The following is a 26278-nucleotide window of genomic DNA, read 5'->3' as shown; positions in this document are numbered from 1 at the left end:
GCTGGCCTGCTGCAGACCAGTGCGGGGCCACGGATCGTTGGTTGGGGAGCCCTGTATTACAGAACTAGAAAAAGAGTGGGCAGATCACTTTCTGGCAACTTACAGAATTTCCTGCCAATTTGAGATAGGAAACTCTCCATGGATGTATCTGTAAGCCATAATGTACTTAACATGGCTGAGAAGAAAATCCTAAATTCTCCCATCTTCCAGAGATGCCCAGAAATCTTCACCCTGCCCTGTTGGCTTTCTTGCTCCTTTCACTGCATTCCCAGCAGAGGGAAGGAGGGAAGGAAGGAAAGGAAGGAAGGATATGGGAATGAGAAGGAGGGAGGCAGGGAAGGAAGAGGAGGAAGGAAGAAAGGAAATGTGATCTCAGACCATCAAAAAGTTTCTGCCTTCTAACATAGTCTATGAACATCTCCTCGTCATGGATGACTAAGGAGTTGAATTGAGACCAAAGCCTCAGGCTCCTACTCAGCCATGTAGCCACTGTTTTCTCTGCTCAACCCACTTCACTCTGTTATTGTTGTGTGTATAAAATGAAGGATCACTCTCATGGCTGCTACTTTGAGCTGTCTGGGGAAAAACCAAGCATGCACATATAAGAAATGTTAGGATGGAGATTTACAGCAAGATGCATATGTAATTTTGTGTAGAGTCTGTAAAAAACTGAGCAAACTGAGGGGGCAATGGGAGGAACAACTCACTTCAAAGGAAATAAAAAAAAATCTGTTCTACGTCACAGTGCAACCCACCAACTTCAATGGAGTTCTTGCATATACCTAAAGCCACTTTTAAAACACGTAGCCCTTTTCTCCGCAATAAATGTCAAAAGGCCTACCTTTTCTTAAATCTTCATTTCCTGTAGGTGAGCTTAATTGGATGACCTCAGATGCTGAGTTTATGAGGAAAGGTTAGCCTTCTCAGACACCGAAACCAATGCTGCCCCTCTAAGTAAACCAAGCCTTTTGTGTCCTAAGCAGCAAGTCAGACATTCACTGAAAAAAGTCCGAGCTTTTGCAAGTTTTTTTCCTTGGGAGTTTTGTAAAAGCTCTTAAAGGAAGCTGCAGAATATTATACCTCTCATCCAGGGGTGGGATTCAAAAATTTTAGCAGGGGGTTCTCTGCCCGGTTGCTGGGTGAGGGTGAGCGTGGCCTAGTCTGCCTCCTGCACCACAGCGGGGGGGGGGGGGTTGCCCTCCCCGGGCTCTAGAGGCTTTCCTCCAGCCTCTGGGAGGGCATAAATGGCCTCCCCAGGCTCCAGAAGCCCTCTGGAGGCCAGAAACAGGCCTGTTTCTGACCTTCCCGAACTTCTGGTAGGCCCATTTTTCGCCGTTCTCGAGCCTCTGTGCACGCCCTGCACTTACCTGCATCCAAAATGGGCTGTGTGGGGACTCCTGGAAGGGGAGGGGTGGGTGGGGCCAGCCAGGAGTGGGAATTGGGAGTTCTCCGAACTGCACAGAATCTTAGCTAGAGGTTCTCCCAAACCCCTGCGAACCCCCAGCAGCCCACCCCTGCCTCATCTTAAAACAAAATTAAGCCCCTTTTCATGTGAATGAAACTTAAGTTCCATATTGAAAGTGTCTTTGGAAGTAATAATAATTTAAAAAAAACAAAATATTGTATCTTGACTGAATGACTATATTTAAACTTGTTTCTGAGAGAAATAGATATTCCTTGAGAACGCTTGATTATATGCTACTGTTAATTATGTACCATCACTTTGCTGAATTCTTAGCAACTGTATAGGCAGACCAGTGGTGGGTTTTGAATTTTTTTACTACGGGCTCTGTGTGTGTGGCTTAATTTGTGGGCGTGGCTTGGTGTTCATGTGACTGGGTAGGAGTGGCTTGGTGGTCATGTGACTGGGTGGGCGTGGCCAATTTAGCTGTTCATTTTGCCAATTTAGCAGTCCATGGCACGTGGCAGCTTAGGCAGGCAAGGCAACTTAGGCAGCTTAGGCAGGGAAGCCACCCGGGAGGTGAGGAATGACTGGGTGGGGCGGGTGGGTAGGGCGAGTGACCAGGGAACCGGTTCGGGGGTGTGGCAGGCCTGGGTCGCTGCCGGTTCCAGTGACCCAGGCTGCCAAGTTACTACCTATTCGACTGAACAGGTAGGAACCCATCTCTGAGGCAGACTTTCTCCAGAATAAAGCCATTGTTTTAATGCACATCTTTATTCTGAAGGGCTCTTTCCATATCTACTGATTGATCCTTTGGGATCTCCAATTGTTTAGATGTGTCCAGTTTTTGAGTACTACCAAAAATTTAGTCAATCCTAAAGTACAGGTTCAGGAGCCATTATGCCCAGTGAAAGTGGATAGCTTTAAGGATAATGTGTGTTTGGAGGGGTGTTTGATGTATTAAATCTATAAATTGTTACCTTTCAAGGACCCTTTCAAATGCAGGGCATATCATTTGGATCTCATTCCCTGCCTTCAGAGAAAATAGTTACAGATTATTCCTGTTCTCTTGTTGTCTTTTATGACAGAGGCCACCAACTGGAGGTCCGTGGACCACTGGGGGTCCACAAGAAAATTTTGATGGTCCGTAGAAAAAAGATTTGCATTTTTTATATTGCACTAAATACTATTTATCATTTTAAAAAATTCATATTAGTGGCCCACAGGATTTAAAATTATGAATTTAGTGACCCCTGAGATCCAAAAGGTTAGTGACCCTTGTTCTATGGAATTCAATAGTTTTAGGATAGGTTCTGATGGAGTATTTAGAAGGTAAGTATCCAAAACCAGTAGCAGGTTCATAACAAATATTTTGCACAACTGTTTAATCCATTGCCAGGTCTGTTTCATTTTAAAGAAAAGGTATAGAAGAGTCCAATATTTAAGCCTTTTTCAAATATTTCCATCTACCTACAAATGTGACTGAATTCTGTGGAATAAAGGTGGGGGGGGGTATACAAAAATAAGCAGTTGGAACTACCAGTAGATACAAGATCCCAATTTCTGTTAATTTAACCCTCTACCCAGAAAGTTTGTTGGAGGAAGGCTACAGCTCCTTAATCAAGGTTAGGAAAGCTACTCCTCTTCAGAGGCCCTGAACTAGGGTTATCTTAGTTGGAATGATGGAAATGAAACCCCAAACAGAACAATGGAAACTGCTCCTACATTGTTGATCGCCAATCATTCCAACCTGACTTTCAAGGCAGCTTCCTCAATCTTGTGTTTGAGAATCACATCATAAAGGCAAGTAGACATGGCTATATACAGACTTCTTCACACCTGAACAACCTCGCTTACATTTGATACAAATGAGTGTTTGCCCATGTCAGAACATCAGTATGGACCATTTCCTCAACTTGCTGTGCTTGTTTGCTTTCACAAATCACACTGCTTCACCCCTTTATTATGAAGGTGCTTTTGATCTTCAACTTTCCAGCCTGGCTTTGAAATGTAAATATGTGCTAGTCGTTCCCGTCTCTAGAGGGCGGTGCTCATCTCCGTTTTAAAGCCGAAGAGCCAGCGCTGTCCGAAGATGTCTCCGTGGTCATGTGGCCGGCATGACTAAATGCCCAAGGTGCACGGAATGCTGTTACCTGGTGGTTCCTATTTTTCTACTTGCATTTTTTACGTGCTTTTGAACTGCTAGGTTGGCAGAAGCTGGGACAAGTAATGGGAGCTCACTCCGTTACGTGGCACTAGGGATTTGAACCGCCGAACTGCTGACCTTTCTGATCGACAAGCTCAGCTTCTTAGCCACTGAGCCACCGTCTCCCTACACAAATTGTGTAGAAATGTTAAAAGGGGGAGGGGGAAACGGGACAAAAAGCCTTTGTTGGTAGGTGCATGGCAATTCTCTTTTTCTGTCCTTCCATGGCTTTAACTGGCCAATTGCTTGAGATACAAGGATGGCAGAGGCAGAAGTGCTTGGAAGAGCAGCTGCAATTGGATGGTGCTCAGGACAGGCGATTGGGGCCCTTGCTGGCGAAATCCTTTTTTCTTCATGGGCCAGAATTGCCACACACCACCCAATGACGCACTCCCTTCTCTGCTCTCAGGGAGATCTCAGATAAACCACCCCTATCAGCTGGAAGCATCGCCTTTTAAATAATAGTTTCAGGCTGCTGGTCTTAGCCTTCAGCCCACAGTTAAGAAAATAACTGGTATGATTTCCAAATGAGGAACATTAAGGGCCCAATGGAGATGAAAAGATACTCTGGCTACTCTCTTGAGTTCATTTGAACTGTAGCCTGGAGACATGCAGAGGTGGGAGGTGGCATGTAAAGCAAGCCATCTCTCTGCTCTTCCAAATGAGATTGCCCTCTGGTTAGCAACAAAAGTCCTCTTAACTCATCCCCTCCTCCCCCACCTCACTCCCCAAATCCCTCTGCTCTAAATACCCCTGGTCACAATTACTCTTTTTTTTTTTTTAACTAAAAGCTCTTCAAAGGTCTTCTTCATCTCTTCAATTCAACTGACACCTCACAGCTGTCATTTCTCTTTTAGCTTCTGAAATTTGGGAGGGGATGGCTAGTTGCTGACCTCAGCTCTGGTATCGCTCCCCCCACCCTCAGGTGTAATTTCCTGGGCTTCCAGGTCATGCCACTTAGATACCAGGGAGTATTTTTTCTAGAGCAGGGAGCATTGGCACGCTTCCTTACTTGGCACGAAGGGCTCTGATGGAGACTACAAACACGAGCTCATTCCAGTCTTGAAATCAGCCTGCAAGTTGTGGAGGGAGGGGGGAGCCGAAGGAACTTAATGTCTCTGCACCAGGACCTGATGCACTCAAGCAATGCAACCAAAGGCATACATTAACCTGGGACAGAATGTCCTGCTTGAATAACTGAGCCACCTGGGAACACAATATGCTATAAACACTGGGAAAGGTGAGCAGGTATTCTGACTGAACACAGCTTGGATGACAGGCTGCTGGTGAGCTCTGCCTCATGTGCAGAGATCCTCGGAGGCTAAGCAGGACAGTCTAAAAAGAAAAGCAGTGAGCAAATCATGAAATAGGCACCATAACATCCCATACAGTGCATCTGTCTGCAGATTCCAGGTGGTAAAGGAGACCTGGTTTCAGCTCTTTCTCAACCACATGATTTTCTCAGCTCACTAAGAAACTCAGCTCACTAAGGAACGCCAAATATTGTTGTTGTAAAATCATTCAAAATAATCTGATTGTGCTTGGTGCTCTCCAGATTCATGGGTCACCAATGCCCACCTGTCATGCTGGGAAGGATAGGAGTCTAGATCAGGGGTGTCAAATCAATTACACCGAGGGCCGCATCAGGGTTGTTTGACCTAAGGGGGTGGAGGGACCAGGGTGGACATGGCCTGCTTGACATAACTCCTGCCAGGGGCGCCTGTGGCGGCCCAAGCGCTCTGCCAGCTAAAACGGGCTCCCAAGCTCCGTTTTTGGCTGCCATGGCCTCCTGCAACCCTTTACTAGTGAAAATGGAGCTTATGAGCCAGTTTTCACTGGCAGAAGCACTGGAGGCCAGTCCTTCGCTGTTTCCAGGGTGGCCCCACAGGCCATATCTAAGTACCCTGCGGGCCAGATCTGATCCCTGGGCCTTACGTTTGACAGCCCCAGTCTAGATAAACACAACTCAAAGGCTCCAAATTGGGAAAGACTACTACTTAGAACCCCCACCCAAACCAAAGCTAAGTATCAACACTGTCATTTGACCAGAAAATATTTGGGAGAGGAGTAGAGTAAGGCATGGCAGGCTCCAGAGGGAGTCCATTTTTCCTCCAGACCATTTACGTTCAATTTTAATAGTTTTCTTAACAACCAGCAAGAGCCATCTGAACTATCGTGCCAAAATACGTTGATATCCTCTGATCCATCCAACATCATAATAAAGTTTGCAGACAACACAACGGTGCTGGGTCTCATAACTGGAGGAGACGAATCAGCATACAGGGAAGAAGTCCAGAAGGTATCCCCATGGTGCTCAAGAAACAACTTATAACTAAATACTAGTAAAACAAAGGAGATGGTGCTAGATTTCCAAAAGCACAGAGAGCAGCCGGCCCCACTATATATCAAGGGGGGCTGTGTGGAGAAGGTTTCCTCTTTTAAATTCTTGGGAGTGCTTACTAGTCAAGATCTCTCCTGGAAAAACAACACGTCTCTGGTGATTGGAAAGGCCCAACAGAGACTTCATTTCCTTAGAGTCCTGCGAAAAAATCAGGTGGAATAACAGCTGATGATCTTTTTCTATCGGTCCACCATAGAAAGTGTCCTCACATATTACATTACAGTATGGTATATTGCTTTAACAGCTGCGGACAGGAAGGCACTACAGAGCGTGATCAATTCGGCACAAGAAACCATTGGTTGCCCTCTGACACCACTGGATGACATCGCCAGATCTCGCTGCTTTAGCAGAGTAAGGAAGATACTCAGAGATGATTCACACCCTGGTCAGTGTCTCTTTGCACTTCTACCATCGAGCAGAAGACAATACAATACAATAGCAGAATTGGAAGGTACCTTGGAGGTCTTCTAGTCCAACCCCCTGTCTAGGCAGGAAACTATACCGTTTCAGATAAATGGCCATCCAACATCTTCTTAAAGACTTCCAGTGCTGGGGCATTCACAACTTCTGGAGGCAAGCTGTTCCACTGATTAATTGTTCTAACTGTCAGGAAACTTCTCCTCAGTTCTAAGTTGCTTCTCTCCTTGATTAGTTTCTATCCATTGCTTCTTGTTCTATCCTCAGGTGCCTTGGAGAATAGTTTGACTCCCTCTTCTTTGTGGCAACCCCTGAAATATTGGAATACTGCTATCATGTCTCCTCTAGTCCTTCTTTCTATTAAAGTAGACATACCCAGTTCCTGCAACCGTTCTTCATGTTTTAGTCTCCAGTCCCCTAATCATCTTTGTTGTTCTTCTCTGTACTTTTTCGAGAGTCTCCACATCTTTTCTACATCGTGGTGACCAAAACTGAATGCAGTATTCCAAGTGTGGCCTTACCAAGGCATTATAAAGTGGTATTAACACTTCACGTGATCTTGATTCTATCCCTCTGTTTATGCAGCCTAGAACTGTGTTGGCTTTTTTGGCAGCTGCTGGCTCATATTTAAATGGTTGTCCACTAGGACGCCAAGATCCCTTTCAGAGTTACTACTGTTGAGCAAAGTACCACCTATACTGTACCTATGTATTTCGTTTTTGTTGCCTAAATTTAGAACCTTACTTTTTTCACCATTGAATTTCATTTTATTAGATAGTGCCAAATGTTCAAGTTTGTCAAGATCCTTCTGTATCTTAAGCCTGTCTTCTGGAGTCTTGGCTATTCCTGCCAGTTTGGTGTCATCTGTAAATTTGATGAGTTCCCCATTTATTCCCTCATCCAAATCATTGATGAAGATGTTGAAGAGTACTGGGCCCAAAACAGAGCCTTGGGGTACTCCACTGCATACTCCACTGCATCTCCATGAAGATGCAGTTACATTGAGGACTACACTTTGAGTGCGGTTGGTCAGCCAGTTACCAATCCATCTGGTGGTGATGCTGTCTAACCCACATTCTTCTACTTTATCTAGTAGTAGGTTATGGTCTACCTTATCAAATGCCTTACTGAAGTCCAAGTAAACTATATCGACGGCATTCCTCTGGTGCACTAATTTTGTCACATTATCAAAGAATGCAATAAGATTAGTCTGGCATGATCTGTTTTTGACAAACCCATGTTGGCTTTTGGCTATTACTTTGTTTGCTTCTAGGTGTTCGCTAATTTGTTGCTTGAATATCTTTTCCAGAATCTTTCCTGGTATTGAGGTCAGGCTGATAGGTCTATAGTTTCCTGGATCTTTTTTCCCTTTTTTGAAGATGGGAACCACATCAGCTCTTTTCCAATCCTCTGGTAGTTCCCTGGTGCTCCAGATCTCTGAAAGATATAGTTCAGTGGTTCAGATCTGGTCTGCCAAAACCCTGGGGTGTAATCCATCTGGTCCTGGTGATTTGAATTCATCTAGGGTAGACAGGTGCTCACTTACCATATTCTTCCCTATTTCAATTTGTGTTCCTAATCTGATTTTTGTGGTGCTGTTTTTGATAGGTTGGACTGTTTTATCCCTTTGTGTAAAGACAGATGCAAAACATGAGTTAAATAGTTTTGCTTTCTCCCTGTTGCTTGTCACCTTCTTGTCACTTTCTCCCAGCAATGGGCCAATTGTTTCCTTAACTTTTTTCTTGTTTTTAACATGTTGGAAGAAGCTTTTTTTTTGTTATTTTTTACTTTTGTGGCAAGCCTTTCTTCAAGACATCAAAGTATAGCCAGCCAAACAAATAGTTTTAAATATAGTTTCTATCCTTGGGCTGTCAGACTTTTAAATACAACCACAATCACTCCATGCACACCCTATTTTTTTTTCTTTCTTTTTTCGTTTCTGCTATAATTTTGCACCAGTGAGGTTAAAACCAATTTAGTTGTATTTAAGTACAATGACAATAAAGATTATACTTTATACTTGAATAAAGCACGGTCTTGGCGTATTCAGGTCTTTTCCCATGTAAGATTGAGGGTATCTTGGCGACGTTTCGACAAGGTCCCACTCACCATCTTCAGGCTGGTGCCTTCGGCAGCTCGCACGAGCATGAAGCCGAAAGCACCAGCCTGAAGATGGCAAGTGATACGCCAAGACCTGCATACCTGTACCTTTAAGTGACAACTTGCAAATTATGTTTTTAGGCCTCGATGATTACACCAAAGTAGAAAAAGTAGTTCTGGACTATTGCACAGGACAAGTAGCAAGATACTTTTTAATGGATAAAAGTGATCAGGGTTACAAAAATGTCTTGTAGGAGAAATAAGGTTCCCATCTATGTCTCTTCATCTTCATAAGGATTATTATGGGGAGAGTGCAAAGTTATTGAAGACTCTTACAGAGAATGAATAAACCCTTTTCAGAAATCCTCTTTAGATTTAGTTATTTACAACATGTTATGAAACTGCCAAAAGGTGTCTCTTTCTTCTATAAAGCCCACTCAATACCCACTCACAAAATAATGGGATAATAAGAATGTGCTCAAATCGATGATGGTTCTCTTATTTGCTGATTGCCTTGTCATCTTCTGGGCTCTGATAAGCTCTTGAAAAGATCTCCTCTGCACTACCACCAATGTCCCAAGGAACTTAACATTTGGGTGGAAGTAGAGAGTAAGGACAAGTGGAAGACGTGATGTAGCAGAAGCACATGTGCAAGGAAAGCAAATGGTGGTTCTACCAGTGGTTGGGACCAGAGCATAACCAACTCCAACATTGCCCTTGGTTCATTTTTTATAAGGTTCACTTTTCTCTCCCTTTTTGGCTAGCCTGAGATTAGGGCCAAAACAAAAATCTGCAAAATAACTCTTTTTAAAAAAAGATATCTTCAGCTAGAAATCGGGAAATTAAATGGGTAGGCCAGATAAAAATGATCTAGCCAAAATGAAGGCCCCGAAAGAGTACTAAGAAATTTCTGCAGATAAAATCTTGTTATTCAATTGGCTAAAAAAATAACCAAGAAGAACTATATATAACCTACTAAACTCTCTGTGGGGGAGCAGATCTAAGTAGAAACAACAATATACAGACTAGGATTGTGCCAGAACTCTGAAATTTGGAACAATTCACATAATAACAAAATGAACTTTACATACATTTCGGGCGTTTTTACAACTTGCTCACTTTGGATATAGCAAACTTAAGTTTCTGACTAGTTCGTTTCTTCATTTGTTCAGTTTTAAGTTAAAATCAATAGCATTTTTTTCTCTCTCCTAAGTGCTCTTTCCTCTATTACTCTAATTTCAGTATACATATTGAAAGCAGTTATGAAAGCAAGGGAAAGCCTAGCATATATACCGGTTTATCCTAAGAGCATGTGTATATAAATACACACACAAGTGTACACACACACGCGTGCACACATACACACACACACGACTGTATCGGGAGCTCAGGTAGACCAGTGGGTGAGCAAATGCTCTCTTGAAGCAATTAAGCTTGCTAAAGGACAGAGAGGTTACTTCTCTTTCCTTCTCTCCTTTCTTGCTTGTTGTATTATTATAAATCTCTCTCTTTCTCTTTCTAAATATATTTCTGTTTTATCAGACACAGGGCCTAGAGGCTCAGTCCCGACTGCTTCCAAAGATCTGAAGGAGGAAAGAAAATATGTAGATGATGTCCAGATATATGTTGAGGGCTCCAAAAATATATTCCTCTGGACTCATAGCATAGCGACGGTTCCCCATCAGCAGCTGGGTATCAAAGGCCAGGAACTAAGGAGAAAAAAAAGCAAATGCAGACAGTGATTAAAATGCAATCTTTTGGTATCCAAGGCATTGGGTGGAGAAAATTGGAAAGTTGTTGGTTCCCCAATCCCTACTCCCTAATCCTATAAGTTAAGTAAGAAGAAAAGAGTTGACAGAGATGTATGGGGAAAAAATGTGTGCAAAACCTATAGTCCTGTGCATGGATGTTCCCAAATGCTTCTCTTGGAAGTGCAGCTGGATTCACATCTGTGAATATTCAGCATCTCCTACCTAACTCTGCTCTTCACTATGGAGGTTCCCTTGGCTTGGATTATAAATTGTGGATCTTCTCCAGCCATAGGCTAATCGGAGCTCCAGTGTGGTTCAGTGACAGAGCAAGAACATGGAAAAGGAATCATCCTGTCCAGTAGATGAGTCCTGATTTCCTTAGCCTTGTTGAGCTAGGCTTAGTTTTACTGTGGTTTGTCGAAACAAGCCAGAGTGTCTAGGTACACACAATATGCTAAATAAAATCAAACAGCACACTATGACTGATGCATATTTATTGGCAGGACAGAATTTAAATATTAAAATAAAAAATGAGTAGGCTATTCACTAGAGCAGGGCTGTCAAACATGCGGCCTGCGGGCCAGATGAGTCACATACTAGCTATGCCCAGGACCAATTTAGCAAAGGGGGGGAAAGTCCAGATACATCACATGATCCTGCTGTGATGACACAAGTTTGACACTCCTGCACTAGATTTACATCCTAACTTTTCTTTGGGATCCCAGCTGGGGACTTCTACCGTTCTTCTACTTTTCCTTTTCCTAAGCTTATGAGGTAGAAGGTATAAAAGTCTCTTTTCCCCCCCAGTAGTTTGCAGAAGTGACAAAAAGTTGGCTGGTGAGGATTAGTTTAAAATTCAAGCTAGAAATGAATCTGTGAGTTATATTCTTCACATTACTGTCACTTCCACACGAAATGGTGCTGCTAATTTCACAGCTGCAAATGCAGTGGTATTAATCATTTCAAGCCTACACGATTTAAATTTCAGGCCCCTGCTTTTTCCATTGAACCCTCCTTTTTTGGTTTGGTTTGGTTTGGTTTAGAGCCCTTTAAGTCGGCTTTGTCACCTGGCAACTGCCAGACTGCATCTGTGAGTTTTCTTGGCAAGATTTTGGGAGTGGTTTGCCTTTACCTGGCTGCTAGAGCTGAGACAGAGGGGCTGGCCCAAGGTCACTTTTGTGCCTAAGATAGGACTAGAATTCACAGTCTCCCAGTTTCCAACCTGGTGCCTTAACCACAATACCAAACTGCTGCAAAAACATGCCCTGGCAATTGTTTATGCTGTTTCCCCTTTGTTTTTGCTTCATCCCAGATGGTATATGAGACAGGCTTAAGTCCAAATTGTATTTTAGCATCATTCCAACACCAACCCAGTGGAGCCTCAAGCTAATTTTCTAATACTATTATTTTCCATCCTCTTTCCTTTGCTTCATGATTGTTTCCTAAAATTCTCATTCATGAAGCTTGGCAGGAGCCAACATTCTATATCTGTGGTTTAGTGCCATGAGCAATCCTGGGTTATCAAAGGTGCAAAGTGGCATGATCAGAAAGCAAGGGGAACAGCTTTTCTTTGTTTGGAATTGGAAGTGGTAAACTGGTTTATTCCAGTATTGTTAACAGGATTACAGGAATAGGCCGGATAACCTTGTTGGCTTAAGGCACTGGCCCATTTAGTTGATATGTGTATATCTCTCCTATCGCTGAGTATTTGCATAAGAACCACATTCAAAGGTCCAGAGTCAGGAGCAGAGAAGATAAATGGAAACAGTGGGTTGGGGCCAAAAAGAGAAAAAAGAAAACCTTTTGGTAGCTCAGAGAAGTGTGCAGAGAAATCTACAGAAAGATTTTTCAGGAACCCTGACAAACAGAGAGAAATGTTCCAGCACCCAAAAGGCACATATCTCAAATAAGGAGGTTTATTCCCATCAGATGGATTACTGAACAAAGAAATAGGGCTGAACTGTTGAGACGTGAAACCCTGCTGACCCAGTGGGCTGAATCTGTCCTTAGAATATAATAGTGGACAGGGAAATTGTACATGGAAGAGGATCTGGTGTAAGACCAGCCTACAACATGTTCACTGCCTTGCTGCCTTTTTCTTTGGTCTTTGACTATGTTGCATTCTCTCAGCCTGGGAGAGCCCAGAATAGGGAAGGGGCAAAGTCTATACAGCCAGTTTTATCCCATGAATGTGATGCAGGAGGGGGTGCACAGGTAAACCCACCAATGGTTGACCAGGTTAAGTGATTCTAACAGGCTAAACATTATAACCTTTAAAATGCTTAATACTAAAAATCAAAGCTCACTTTTGAACTACTGGCCTAAAACTTCCTCTTTCTCCTATTACAAAAATTAAGGGAACGTAAATGCAAGCTTTGCACAAGAGTGAAACAGGAAGCATGGGTGTAAGGAACAAACCAAAAATAATCATGACAGCCTTTTGCATGCTTTAAAGTCAGCAATATTTTAACCTTCAATCAGCGATATTTTAGCAATATTTTAGCAATATATCCTGCTTGCTTCATGAGTAACCAAGATTCGCTTCCCTTTTGTAACTCGGAACTTTATGAGAATCTTGTATTTGTAATTTTCCCAAAAATATCTTTTACTGATCTCAGCAAGGGTCTTGACCCTAAAATGTATCCGCCTATTGTAACGCCTCTTGATTTGTAATGTTTAATTAAAAAGTATAAAATCTCTGCCAGGGGATAGCCCCGGCAGTTCAGTCTTGGTGTCAATCCCACTGAACTCTGGACACGTCCAATAAACCTGTCTTCTCTCGGAACCTTTGTAGTCTTGGCTCCTTGCCTTTTGTAAGTAGATTGCAAACCTCAAATCTGTTGCAACAAATGCACTTGTTATACATCCCTTCAATACATGTATGTGGCCTACAAGCTTCTAGCATGTGCCTTTTAAAAAGTTGATGGCTTTATTGAGACCATTCATTCATTCATTCATCCACCTGACAATAGTTCACATTTCTGGTTCTTTTGCATTGGTGCAGAAATCCAAACAATAAAACATGACTAGGAGAGGATATTGGCTTTTTATGGGGATAAAAATCAGGCTGAGCATACTTTCCACCCACAGATTCCTATTTTGGGATCAACCATCTTAAAACTGATCACTGACATAGTATACTTTCCACAATTTCCTTATGTCAGGGATCCGCAACCTTAAACACTTGAAGAGCCACAAAGGTCCTAACCGGAAGCCCCCCATTCAATTCTGGAGTCTCCTCCTAGTGAAGCGTCCTTTTTACTCTGCTGACCGGAATTCTTGTTCCCGACCACCACCATAGAGCCTCCTCCTAGAGTAGCATCCTTCTTCCTTCGCCAACCGGAAGTCCGGTTCCTCCACCATAGAGTCTCCTCCTAGCATGGCGTCCTTTTTCCTCTATCTGTCCTAACCAAAAACCCTATCAATTGAGGAACAGACCGGCAACAGGGAGCCACAGCAGAGGGATGAAAGAGCTGCATGCGGCTCCAGAGTCGCGGGTTGCCGACCCCTGCCTTATGTCTATGGCACACTGTAGCCTATATTGTTTTAGCTTTCCTTGGCCTGCATGTTTCAGAATGCTTTACTCTGCTTTAGATTCTTAAACTGAAGAACGACATTGTCCAAGGACTTCATCTTCTTTTTGAAGGCAGTTGAAGAATGATGAAAATATTCTATCTAATTTCTATAAGGTTATTGTAATATCATAAAAGGGACCTGCAGATCTCACTACTTTAACCCAAATATTGACAGACTTCAATCCCAAAGGTGCTTTTTCAAAAGGCAACTGGACTTTCTTTAAGTTGCTGACTTAAAGGACTGAAGAGATTTAAGATTTAAGATTTAGTTTATTTGTATGCCGCCTTTCTCCGGGAGGGACTCAGGGCGGCGAGCAACTCAAAGGGAGAAAAAGGGAACATAAAACACAATACACGTGATTAAAATAAACAAGAGTCATACAACCATACAAGTCAAGAGGGGAGGGGAACTCATCAACCCCAGGCCTGCCGGCACAGCCAGGTTTTGACGGCTGTCCGGAAGGCCTGGAGAGAGGTGAGGGTCCGAATCTCCGCGGGGAGTTCGTTCCAAAGGGCTGGAACTGCCACAGAGAAGGCCCTCCCCCTGGTAGTAGCCAGGTGGCATTGGCTGGTGGACGGAACCCGGAGGAGGCCGACCCTGTGTGATCTAACGGGTCTTTGGGAGGTAAGAACTGAAGAAGCTTCTTGGATGAGAAGTGAAAGCAAATGAAGTCCAGTTGCCTTTTGAAAAAGCACCTTTGGGGCAATCATGACCTGGATGACTGATAATCTCCATAAATCGTTAGCCCTAGGGATACAGAATGCCCCTAACCCACGTTTTTCACCAAGTTAATTTCCTATCGCTTTTTTAATGTACATTAAATTAGGCTTCACAGTGTTTTTTTAAAAATTACTTGACAACCCACATAAAACAGAACCTCCTAGTCTATGTGCATGATGTAACTCCAACCACTTTGCATCATCACCAAGTCCACTTTCACCCTTTGCTGCCCCTCCCTCTGCAAAATTACATATGACCCATATCCATTGAAAGGACCCTAGGATCCTAGGCAATACAAGCAATGCTGACTTACCATTGTAAATACAACTGCACCCAGAACAGCATAAATGGCCTGGAGCCATGGCACCTACAGAGAAAGAGACAGAGCTTTGGGGTCAACCTAATAGGACAGAATTTAATATAATCTGTGTGAGGACAGAAATATCCAAATGACTGCTGAAAGAAGGAAGGTTTAGTTGATTCCCAAATAATGAAGAAGAGAAGACGAAGAATTCTTTATTGGCCAAATGTGATTGGACACACAAAAGGAATGTGTCTCCTGTGCATTATCCAGAAGGAAAAGAACCTAGTGAGCATATTTTTCTGGGTGAAAAATATAGGGAAGCGGATTCTAACTATCTCTAAGGGTAGGCCCTGGAGTTTTCTTCTCGAAATGGTCACAAATTTTTCCTTCACTAACACAGCAAACAGGATTAGGGATGCTGTAGTTCATCCTGCACTGGATATTCTGCATTTAATGGGATTGAGGCCTTGATGGGACTATTATCTTTCTAGTCATTCAATTATTTTGCCTCTTGCAGGACGTCAGGATCTCCTTATGGACGAGTGCCTCCAGAATTCTACTGGTGGCCTTCTCATCCAAATAGGACAAATTAAGGCTACATCTTTCAGTATCTAGTCTCTACTATTTCTATCTTTCTGTGAGTATGTATGTGTAATTAAGGAGCTTCATTGTTTGCATATAGTGAGACTAACAGATTTTAACAGATTAACAGAGTTGGAAAGAACCTTGTAGGTCATTTAGTCCAATCCCTTGCCCAAGCAGGAGATCCTACACCATTTCTGACAAATGGCAGTCCAATCTCTTCTTGAAAGTCTCAAATGATAAAGCTCCCACTACTTCCGAAGGCAATTTCTGTTCCATTGGTTGATTGTTCTCACTGTCAGAAAAATTACCCTTATTTCTAGGTTGAATCTCCTTGATCAGTTTCCATCCATTATTCCTTGTCTGGCCCTCAGGTGCCTTGGAAAATACTTTGACCCCTTCCTCTCTGTGGCAGCTCCTCAAATATTGGAACACTGCTATCATGTCTCCCCTGGTCCTTCTCTTCAGTAATTAAAAAGCACCACTAAATTCACTTTGGGCCTGAATAATTCAGGCATGCAAGCAATATTATTTTTCCCATTTTTGCTTCTGTTAATATTTAAGATGAATGTATGACCGGAATGTTATACATTTGTATATAGCTGATAACATCTCATTTGTATATAATTAGGCCTCGTGTAGATGACGGAAGCATACATTCCCCTCAATCAGATTTTGAATAGTTATCGCTTTTTAAAACATGTTCAAATAAGTGTGTGTGTGGGGGGGGGTGTTTGTTGGTTTGTGTTTGTGTATTTTGGAAACCTTTTGTTGTTTTTATAGGGATAGTAAAAAGGATCTGCATAGATCACACGGTAAAGGTTTTATCAGCTTGTTGCATTGGTAGGCAGCAACTATAAATGGGGGATCACATGAGTGGAACTCCTTTATATAAAAAAAATCTTTCTAGAAAGATTTATTTAAGGTCAAAGACGAAATAAAAATGGGACTTGCTACCTTTTCTTCAAGCAGAAATCACATTAATGAAGAGGACAACTTTCTCTGGGTCAAGCTAGTTCACTGTATCCTGTCTGTTTCTCAACCTTCATTCTTGAAAGCATTCAAGCATACCATTTATCATCTTGTGATCGATTGGAACTAACTACACATCATGATTTGCTCTAATCTGCAGACTTGCCCAAAGAGACAGTTATGATCAGGAAAAACAACTAGAGAACAAGAATGTGCTGAAAGCCATTTAGAGAAGATGGAATATTGGCAATTCAAGGTTTGGTTTTAAAAAAAATCATTTGGGGGGGGGGTCTTTTTTTTTTTTTAACAACTGTCATCTTCAACATCCAGGAAAAGAAAACAAGGCATTTTCATCTAGCCAATTTTTGTTTTCTTATAAGCCTTTCCTATCAGAGATTTAGACTTTAGAAAATTAAGACATACAGAAGTCCAAGATCAGAGGAACAGGCTAAAAACCATTGCTAACCCCCAACTTGTCTGCTGCTTCCTCTGGGGGGTGGCATACTTCTCCATACTCTGTTTTAATTCTAACAAATGAAAAGGAAAGCCGGTCACACTCAAGCCCCTTGGATATGGTGAGAGGAGTTGGTAAATGCTATTTCCAATCCATCAGTATTTTCAGGGCTTCAAAAATTTCAGCAACTGGTTCTCTGGCTGGTTGCTGGGTGGGCATGGCCTCCTACACCACGGTGGGGGCCTTTTTGCCTTCCCCAGGCTCTGGAGGCTTTGCTCAAGCCTCCGGGAGGACAAAAACTGCCTCCTCCAGGCTTTGGAGGCTGAAAACAGGCCCGTTTCTAGCTTTCCGGAACTTCTGGGTGGCCCGTTTTCCTCCCTCCCTGAGCCTCCACGCAGGCCCTGAACTTACCTCACATCCAAAACAGGCTGTGTGGAGACTCCGGGGAGAGGAGGGGCAGGGTGGGAGGGGCCAGCCAGTGGTGGGATTTGGAGTTTCTCCGAACCGGCCATAACATTAGCTATGGGTTCTCCCGAACCCGGGTGAACCCATAGCAGCCCATCCCTGAGTATTTTTTTTTAATGGACATCTATGGGGAGAAGAAGAAGAAGAAATTGTTTCTCCCAGAACTCAAAAATCCCAGCAATAAAATAATGTAACTCTTTTCTCCCACACACTGTCGGAAGCCTATGGGCATTTTTTTTTAGATATGTTATACTGAGATTAGAAAATCCTCCACTGCAGATGACGTCTTCTGCTACTGCAGAATGATAACAGAAGAATGTGAATGGAAGTTCAAAATGATTTCCAGAGGGAAACAATTAGCGATGACAAATGATCCCAGCCAACCAAGTCAATGGGAAGCCCAACCCAGCCGAAAAACAAGCAAACAAAGTATGCTTATCAAAGGAGCCTCACCACGTAGGCCAGCCCAACGTAAGCTTACCCCCCGCTTTTTCCCCCCTTCAATATTTCTCAATATCTAGAAGGCTCCTGTGATAACAAATGGTAGAATAAAAACTCTGTTGTTGGAGAGATGCTAACCTTCCTCCCTGCCTGCATTCTACCTGTTTCTTTCCCTCCCATAATAAATATTTGCCCCATAAGCAACTCAAAACTAAACGCAACCCAGTAACACAACCTGCTACTGCTAAAGTGATAACAAGGCCTAAAACACAGGTAATTGATGTGGCAAAACAAACTGAGATAAGGCTTAGGAGGAAATTACAGTTAGAACATTTAATCAGTGAGACGGCTTGCCTCCCAAAGCTCCAACACTGGAGATTGGACAATCATTTGTCTGAAATGGTATAGGGTTTCCCGTTTCCTTGAGCAGTGGGTTGGACTAGAAGACCTCCAAGGTCCCTTCCAAGTCTGTTACTGTATTATTCTGTTACTAAGCGAGAATCAGGGGTGGGTTGCTGCCGGTTCGCTTCATGTGCCAGCCCACCACGTGTGGCTTGTAAATGCGTAGTTGCCTGTTACTTGTTCTGCACATGCGCAGAACATTATAAAATGAGTAAAAAACATGCAACAGCATGGGTGACCGGGGAACTGGTTTGGGGGGGGGGGTGCGTGGCAACCGGCCCTCCCTACCGGTTCAGCAACACAGTCCCAATGTCCACTACTGGTTCGCTCAAACTGGTGTGAACCGCTAGCAAACCCACCTCTGATGAGAATATATAGAAAAGAGGATGAGAACACGGCAATTAGATACCAAGCAATCAGCAGCCCCCAGAACAGATTCTACAAACAGCAGAACAAAAGATCAGCAGAGGTTTTTTTTAAAATTCATCTTTACTTTCCTCTCTTCAACAAGATCTTCCATAACTGTTTACCACCTCCATATGATAACTGACACTTCTCCTTTTGGCTGACAATCTGTCCCAAGCCTTCTGCCTTACACTAGCTATGCCAGTAGCAGTTGTGATAAAAGTAAAAAAAAAATAGAGGATAAAAATAAATCAAACCTAAAGAGTTTAGTGAAAATGGAGAAAGGAAATGATTTCCCTCCCAAATATCTAGTGAGGTTCACATTCTTGAACCATATTTCCTTTCAAAGGATCCTTCTGTAGTTTGATTAGTGAAGGTAATACAGATACGGAAAACTAATGTACAGATAAAATTTAAGATACAGGTAGTCCTCAACTTACAACCACAACTGAGCCCAAAATTTATGTTGTTAAGTGAGAAATTTGTTCAATGAGCTTAGTCCATTGCTTTTTTTATTACTTTTCTTAGCACATTTGTTAAGTGAATCACTGCAGTTCTTAACATTAGTTAACACCGCCGTTAAGTGATTCTGGCTTCCCATTGAGTTTGCTTGTCAGAAGGTTGCAAAAGGAGATCACATGTCCCCGGGACATTACAACCGTCATAAATACGAGTCAATTGCCAAGCATCTGAGTTTCATTCAGGTGATTATGGCGATGGTGCAACGGTCATAAGTGTGAAAAATGATCACAAGTAACTTATTTCAGTGCCGTTGTAACTTTGAACAGTCACTAAGTGAACTGTTGTAAGTCCAGGACTGCCTGCAGTGTGCTTTTTTGTTGTTTCTAACTAAATCGCATAACGAGCATAGAAAGATAGTTTTGCATCTCCTCTGCTGCTAGACATGGCAAAATAACACTTGGTAGGATGCATTTATGAATTCGGTTGGCAAAAATAGGAAACTTACGTAATGGAAAGGAAGCATAAAAGCCAGTATGATCCCACTAAACAGCAGCACCATCAGCATCACAAAGAGCACCCCCTGGCAAGATGTAAAGTCATACTGTGGGAGAAAACAAGAGGACACAGGTATAAGATGCACATATTAAGTTGAAAGTCCCTTAGCTCCTGGATAGCCTAAGTCAGTGGCCCCCAACCTTTTGGGCACCAGGGACCAGTTCCACAGAGAGAGTTTTTTTCCCCTGGACCGGAGGGGATGAGGTTTCTTGTGCTGCCTGCATCCCGTGGATGGGGCTTCGCTTGTTTAAGCGGTCTGGTTTCTGGCATGTCATGGACCGGGGAGTTGGGGATCCCTGGCCTAAGTAATGCCCACATCTGCCTTTCCCAACTTAATATTGACCAGATGCCTTGAATCTGCCACCTTAGAACACCAATGAAATTGATATCCAACAAATCTTCAAGTCACATGATTGAGGGGGCTCCCATAAATGAATAAAAAATTTCCCCAAATATTTGCTGCTTCATTTAGCATCCATATGGGACATACTACCATTTTTTACTCGACTCTTTAAGTGGCGCAGTGGTTAGAGTGCAGTACTGCAGCCACTTCAGCTGACTGTTAGCTGCAGTTCGGCGGTTCAAATCTCACCGGCTCAAGGCTGACTCAGCCTTCCATCCTTCCGAGGTGGGTAAAATGAGGACCCAGACTGTGGGGGCAATATGCTGACTCTGTAAACCACTTAGAGAGGGCTGAAAGCCCTGTGAAGCGGTATATAAGTCTAACTGCTATTGCTATTGCTATTTATAGCCTTTACCACATGTTCTCTGAACTTAATGTATATTATATATTGTATATTCCCTTTTATGTTTTCTATAAACTCCAACACAGCCCTCAATACCAATCATAGGGGCAAAATCATAAATAGAGATCAGATCAAGAGTAGCTGTCAACATAGCATGAACTCAACCCTGCCAAAAAATAGAAAATGTTTGACTTGCAATGTGGAAAGGGCAAAAGACTCTTTCAAAGTATTCTATTATATGTTGATTTTCTTGCTGTTCCTGCCTGATAAAGTCCTTCTGAATGAAAGATAATGGAGTGGGTTTTTCTTAAACTCATCATACTGTTTGAAAAGGTCTCAAATAGCATTTTTTTTCTCCATCTAAAAAGTTGCCAATTAATTTCATTCCCAGTGGGAGAAAATTTATTTTAACTTTTTGGTTGGCAATTCTTGAGCCAATTCTCAAATTTGGATATGGAAAGGGGAGGAGGGCAGAGGGGCAAGTCTAATTCCATGGAAAAGTTGCTTTTTGAAAGCCACCATTACCTGCATGGAAGGAGAAGCATTGTAAGTTTGCTCAATGGTGTAAGTTCTAAAGCAGGGTTTCTAAACCTCAGCAACTTTAAGATGGGTGGATTTCATCTCCCAGAATCTTCAACACATTGTAAAGCTGTTGAGGTTGAAAAACGCAGCTCTAGAGTAAAATCTTCCTTTTGCTAAGACTGCAAATACCATATTTTTTTCAGAATATAAGACGCTTCGAAGTATAAGATGCACCTAACTTTTGGGGAGAAAAACAAGAAAAACAAATCTGTCTCAGCCTCCCAGCAATTTGCCTCCTTGCAGCAAACAGCAAACAGCCATTTCAGTTTCAATTTTAGCACAGCCTGATTAGCACAAGGGAAAAAAATCTGCCTCCCAGAAATTTGCCTCCTTGCAGCATACAGCAAACAGCCTGTTTCAGTTTCAGCACAGCCTGATTAGCACAAGCAGCTGATTGTCAGGCTTCCAAAACTTCAGCTGTTTCAGGCTGCAGGGATTGCCATAGCCTATTGCCACCTCCGCGTGCCCCATTTTCTACCCTTTCCAGGCAGCAGGGATTAAAATGGATGGAAAATGGGGCCCGCGGAAGCCAAAAACGGGGCACGCGGAAGCCAAAAATGGGATGTGGAGGTCAAAAATGGGGCAAGCGGAGGCTGCAATAGGCAATGGCAATCCCTGCAGCCTGCTAATTTTAACAAAGAAAAAACTTATCTGCTTACATAGGAAATGGTAAAATCAGGGAACTATGGTATAAATGCATGTATGCACCTTGGTCTGGAAGCTAAATAGGGTGACGGAAAGGCAAACCAAAGTTGTAATCCCCAGGCAGAGGAGGACGGACGTGGTGTTGTAGTAGCTGCAAAAGAAGTAATGACATGACATTGTTGAGAAGAGTCAAGCAGTCAAGATCAGACACATCATAAGAAAATCTGTTTAAAATTTATAAATTTGTCTATGGATCATTTGTTAATCTAATGGCCAATTTCCATCTTCAGGGTCATAGAAAAACATCTGTGGGACTTTTTTCTAATTGACCACCAATTAATCCCAGCAAGAAAAGTTCTAATTTCAGTTGAATGTTAATCCAGAACCTCCTTTATATCATTATACAGATAATTATATCTGTATTTAAATCCAGAACTTTCTGGCTTTTTTACAAGTCCACCAGGCATGATAAAATGACCTAACATCATGTTCACATAATAAATTTGAAGTAATTTCATACAATAGGGACCTTGATGCTCTTTGAGTTTGGTGGTTTTCTTATAGAGGTCTCATTACCAAACTAGTTAACATCATGATGAAGTAACCTGTTGCTAATGAAACATCTGCAAGAAAACCACCAAGTTCAGAGTACCAATGACTTTCTGAACAGTTCAACCCTAACCTACAAATATTGTCTTCTATCAGTACCTTTAAACATTCTAAGACAATTTTTCTGCAGTCATACAGTATATGTATCAAGAGTGTATCATTTTGTAACAAATCTCGTTTAAGTTATAGCAATGCAAATTCCAATGTTATAACGTATATTTAAATATTTTTTAACATATTTAACATTTAATTGAAAACATATTTTCCCACTGTTCCATCAGTATATTATATCCAAAGTTCTAGACTTTAATGGAACTTGCTCCTAGAAAAATACGTTCAGTATTTTGAGTCTCCCAATTTACTTTTATATTCTTTTGCAAACGCTTGCTGAAAAGGTAGGGGAAGCGTAGTGGTTACTGCCCTGTTCAGTTATCTGGGATGCTTGAGTGACAGCTTTGCTTATCTGCTCTTCACATTTGCTTTCCCCATACTATTGGTTGGCCTTTGATAAATAATGGAACAATGGAAATTCATCATGTTGCTCTACATGAGATTGTTACAGCAGAAACAAAGGGAGGATTATACAAGACCCAAACCAGAGACAGACTGAAAAAGAAGACTCTTTCTAGCATCTTCCCCCTCTCCTCCACGTCAATCTATTCATTTCTGGGCAGAATTAGAGCTACTGTACAGCAGTTGCATGCTATCAGCCTGATCTTGGTTCCCTGAAATGATGATATTCTGAAGAGTAAAACACTGGAACAGTCCTTCTGCCAACACTTCTTCTCCACTCATTATAGCCTTTTAAGACATGCATTGTGAAGCTATAAACCTTGTACTATAGAGCAGAATATACATAGAAGTGTATATATAGATATAGTAGTGTAGATGTTTGGTTCATTGGCTATTTTGTTTTTCCCATCTGCACAGGTACATTATCAAACAGACAGACAGAGCTCCCAGAAAAATATTATTATAGAAAATAAATTTGTAAGTTAACAATTGACCACATTTTGAGGACTCAGTTGGGTGATCTTAGGCAATGCATAAGTACTCCAGTCCGTTAAAAACCACTGGTTTTCAAGCTAGTTAAATGTTCTCAAGATCGTACCTTAAATGAACATAGTCCATCAAAATAGTATGAGGTTTAGTAATCTTGTAAGATTTCAATCATTATTCATTGCCAGTTATATCAATAAGATTAAATTAATTTCAAGTTATGAAACAATTTTATGTGATTTCAAATACTAAGAAAAATTAAGTGAACAAAAATAAAAATAATCACTGTAGCATTTTTCCTTTCTTTTCAATTAAGAAGAAATACTCTTAATCTTAAAACTTTACTTTAGCTAACCAGTATCAAACCATGAGGAGTTTTATCGAAAATTTAATAAATAAGCACAGTATTAGTATTTAGACCTTATTATTATTCCTATCTTGCTAGCTTCTGTGCAAACCAGAAAAAGAGTCCATGTTAGCAGAAAATTGGGCTTGACTGTCCCATTGACTTATTTTAATAGATTGTCTTCCTGCCTGCCAAACAACTGCAGTTCATTGGATGCTGAGTCTAATTCAAGAAAAGGCGTTGGGATAAATAGAGGAAGAGGGTGGGTTTACTTCTGAAAACAGAATATTGTATCATAATGTCGTGCATCAACAGTACTACATGCCAGCTAGGTTAAGTAAATATCACTTTCCCTAATGTTGGAGATGCAATATAAATGATGCTCAACCCTATTGGGAAAAGTTGGCTAATTATAGGCAACTGATTATTGGCTACAGAATTGGGCTACAATTGGAGAACTGAAGAATAATAGTCTTAGAAAGTCTAGAAATTAAAATCAAATTATACATTTGATATAGGTCTTGATTTTCTACTGATTGCAGAAAAATGCAGAATGCCAGGGAAAAAATACAATCACACACACACACACACACACACACACACAAATACTCAGCATGTTATTCAGGTGCTTAGTATGGACATTTACCTGGCGAGCATTCCTGTCAGGTAAGCCATGGACAGCGTCTATAAAAATAAAAATCTTTAGTTACTGCAGAAGCAAAAGCTGGAGGCTAAGAAGGAACAAGGATGTAAAACAAGGATGTTTCTGGATCTCATTCTTCAAGACAAGACTTCACAACTAAGCTGAAAGACCACATTCTATAGTCTACCATATTCCGTAACCATCTGACCATTTTATGGTTTATCTCGTGGTAGAAACATATGGAAGAGAGTAAGTGAGGTTTTAGACAAAGAAGGGGTCCTTCTAAGAACCTGGACATGTGAGGCCTGAGTTGTGGTTAACTAGATAATTGTGCAAGTTAATGAAGGTGTTGCACAGACAACTCAGACTGAACAGCTACATGCAGGCCAGGTTCATAGGCTGAAACTCTTACTATTCTTGTTAATTTTATTGGTGTGTTTGGTTTATTTACTGCACCAATGAGGAGCTGGAATCTTTAGGAGTTGACAATCTATCCCTTATTGATCTACTGGATGGGTGCCAATGATAGTGCGTGCCATAATAACTTGTGGTTGGAAATAGATGGGTGAGAAACCTTTAGCCTTTTGAATTTGCAGATTAAGTGGGCAAATAAAAAGTCCCAGCACTGACTACTAGGCTACTTACAAAGATGCTGAGAAGGATCATGTTCCATGGGAAATACCTCCTGTGAATTAAATGAAAGGGAGCCAAGTGAACCAGGTTATCCAAAGTGCATCATTGGGAAAAGAAAGCTGTACATCATTAACTTGCATAATATGATCATTAAAGAACAACAGAGCAATTAAAACAATCAGGCCACAGCTTGTACAATTTTGCAAGAATCCTGGTTATACAAAAGGGCCTGGTATCAGGGAAAAGAAGAATGAGAATTCTACCAGATATGGGATAAATGGTATAGGTGGATGGAGGAAAGAAACAAGAATCAATGAAGGAATACAACAAAACTCAAAAATAATAGTTATGTGTAAAATAAGAGGGCTAAGAATGGTGAAAACCAAATGAAATACAATAGAAGGGGAAATAATATAAGGTGAGCGGTATCGATTGATAATTGCTATTAGAAAGAACAGGAAGCTCCTGTTCGTATTGTATTGTGTAAATGTGGTGTACGTCTAAGTTTTGTGTGTGTGTGTTTATTTACATGTTTGTAAATAAATAAAAAATATTTTTAAAAAAGGGCCTGGTATCAAGGCACGGGCTTCATTTCAATTGTGGCTAAGCCTAAAAGTACAGGAGTTACTGAGTGAAACATTTTTATGGCATGAAAATTAACTCTCACCTCCTAATAGCTGTGGATGGAGCTGGGCAGCTATTAAAGAGGCAACTAGAACTGATTTAATAGCTAGCGACCCTAATTTGGATCAAATATTAGCCAAGATATTACAGCATTGAGATATATCAGTCCTTTCAAGCAAAGTAATCAGGTGAATGAGAACTTTTCCTTTCCTTTCTAAACCAGCTGTATAACATATAATATATATAATCAACAGTGGACATATACAGTAGACAACTTCCCCCAACCATAACATGCCAAGACGTAGCATTGAAATATAGAAAATGTCTTTTGATGCAACTGTAAGATAGAATCTGAGCTAGTCATATTCACTATGTGAAGCTGTTTTGCTATTTCCCCCCAAAACATTTTTCCCTTTTTCATCCCATTTTCCCTTTTGCAGAATATCTTTGTGTATATATTAGAACAAAGTCCTGAGTATGAACCATGTAGAACTGTGACTTTTATTCTAGACATGCAGATGAAAAAGATAATGACTTGGTTAAATGTTTTCATAATTAAAAAGATGAGAGCATTTCTTCATTGAACATGAATGGATACAAGGGGCATTTCAAAAAGAGCATTGGTTGCTAATTATGCATTGGATGCATTCAACTGCTACTCTGAGGATTTGGGATAAACCAATAAAATGGTTTTGATTTATCCCCACCTCTCACCCCTCAAGGGCAGATGGCTGAGTTTATGGTTAACAGGCCAAGGAGAGCTGGTCAAAGAAAAAATTACATCCTTTTTGAAAACTGATGCCCATCACCTTCTAGTGGAGACAGGTGGCATAAAC

The 26278-nt window shown here is 41.5% G+C and overlaps 1 protein-coding gene across 1 annotated transcript in view; it reads right to left on the bottom strand.

The window, feature by feature from the left end:
• Positions 1-8710: 8710 nt before the first annotated feature.
• Positions 8711-26278, bottom strand: part of FAIM2 (Fas apoptotic inhibitory molecule 2) — a 45873-nt gene continuing 28305 nt past the window's right edge. Inside the window, exons 7-12 of the mRNA XM_087710438.1 lie at positions 24831-24870; positions 24189-24226; positions 21652-21739; positions 19566-19661; positions 14887-14940; positions 8711-10235 (exon numbers count right to left, since the gene is read on the bottom strand). Of these exons, the coding sequence (XP_087566564.1) occupies positions 10086-10235; positions 14887-14940; positions 19566-19661; positions 21652-21739; positions 24189-24226; positions 24831-24870 (466 nt within the window). The 3' untranslated portion in view covers positions 8711-10085. The remainder of the gene's footprint in view (positions 10236-14886; positions 14941-19565; positions 19662-21651; positions 21740-24188; positions 24227-24830; positions 24871-26278) is intronic.

This window comes from Thamnophis sirtalis, unplaced genomic scaffold (assembly GCF_051295495.1).
Source record: "Thamnophis sirtalis isolate CommonGarterSnake01/CBP01778 unplaced genomic scaffold, rThaSir2_p1.2 scaffold_3, whole genome shotgun sequence".
NCBI lineage: Eukaryota > Metazoa > Chordata > Lepidosauria > Squamata > Natricidae > Thamnophis > Thamnophis sirtalis.
Note: the sequence above shows the minus strand (reverse complement) of the source record. Positions and strands in the feature narration are given on the sequence as shown.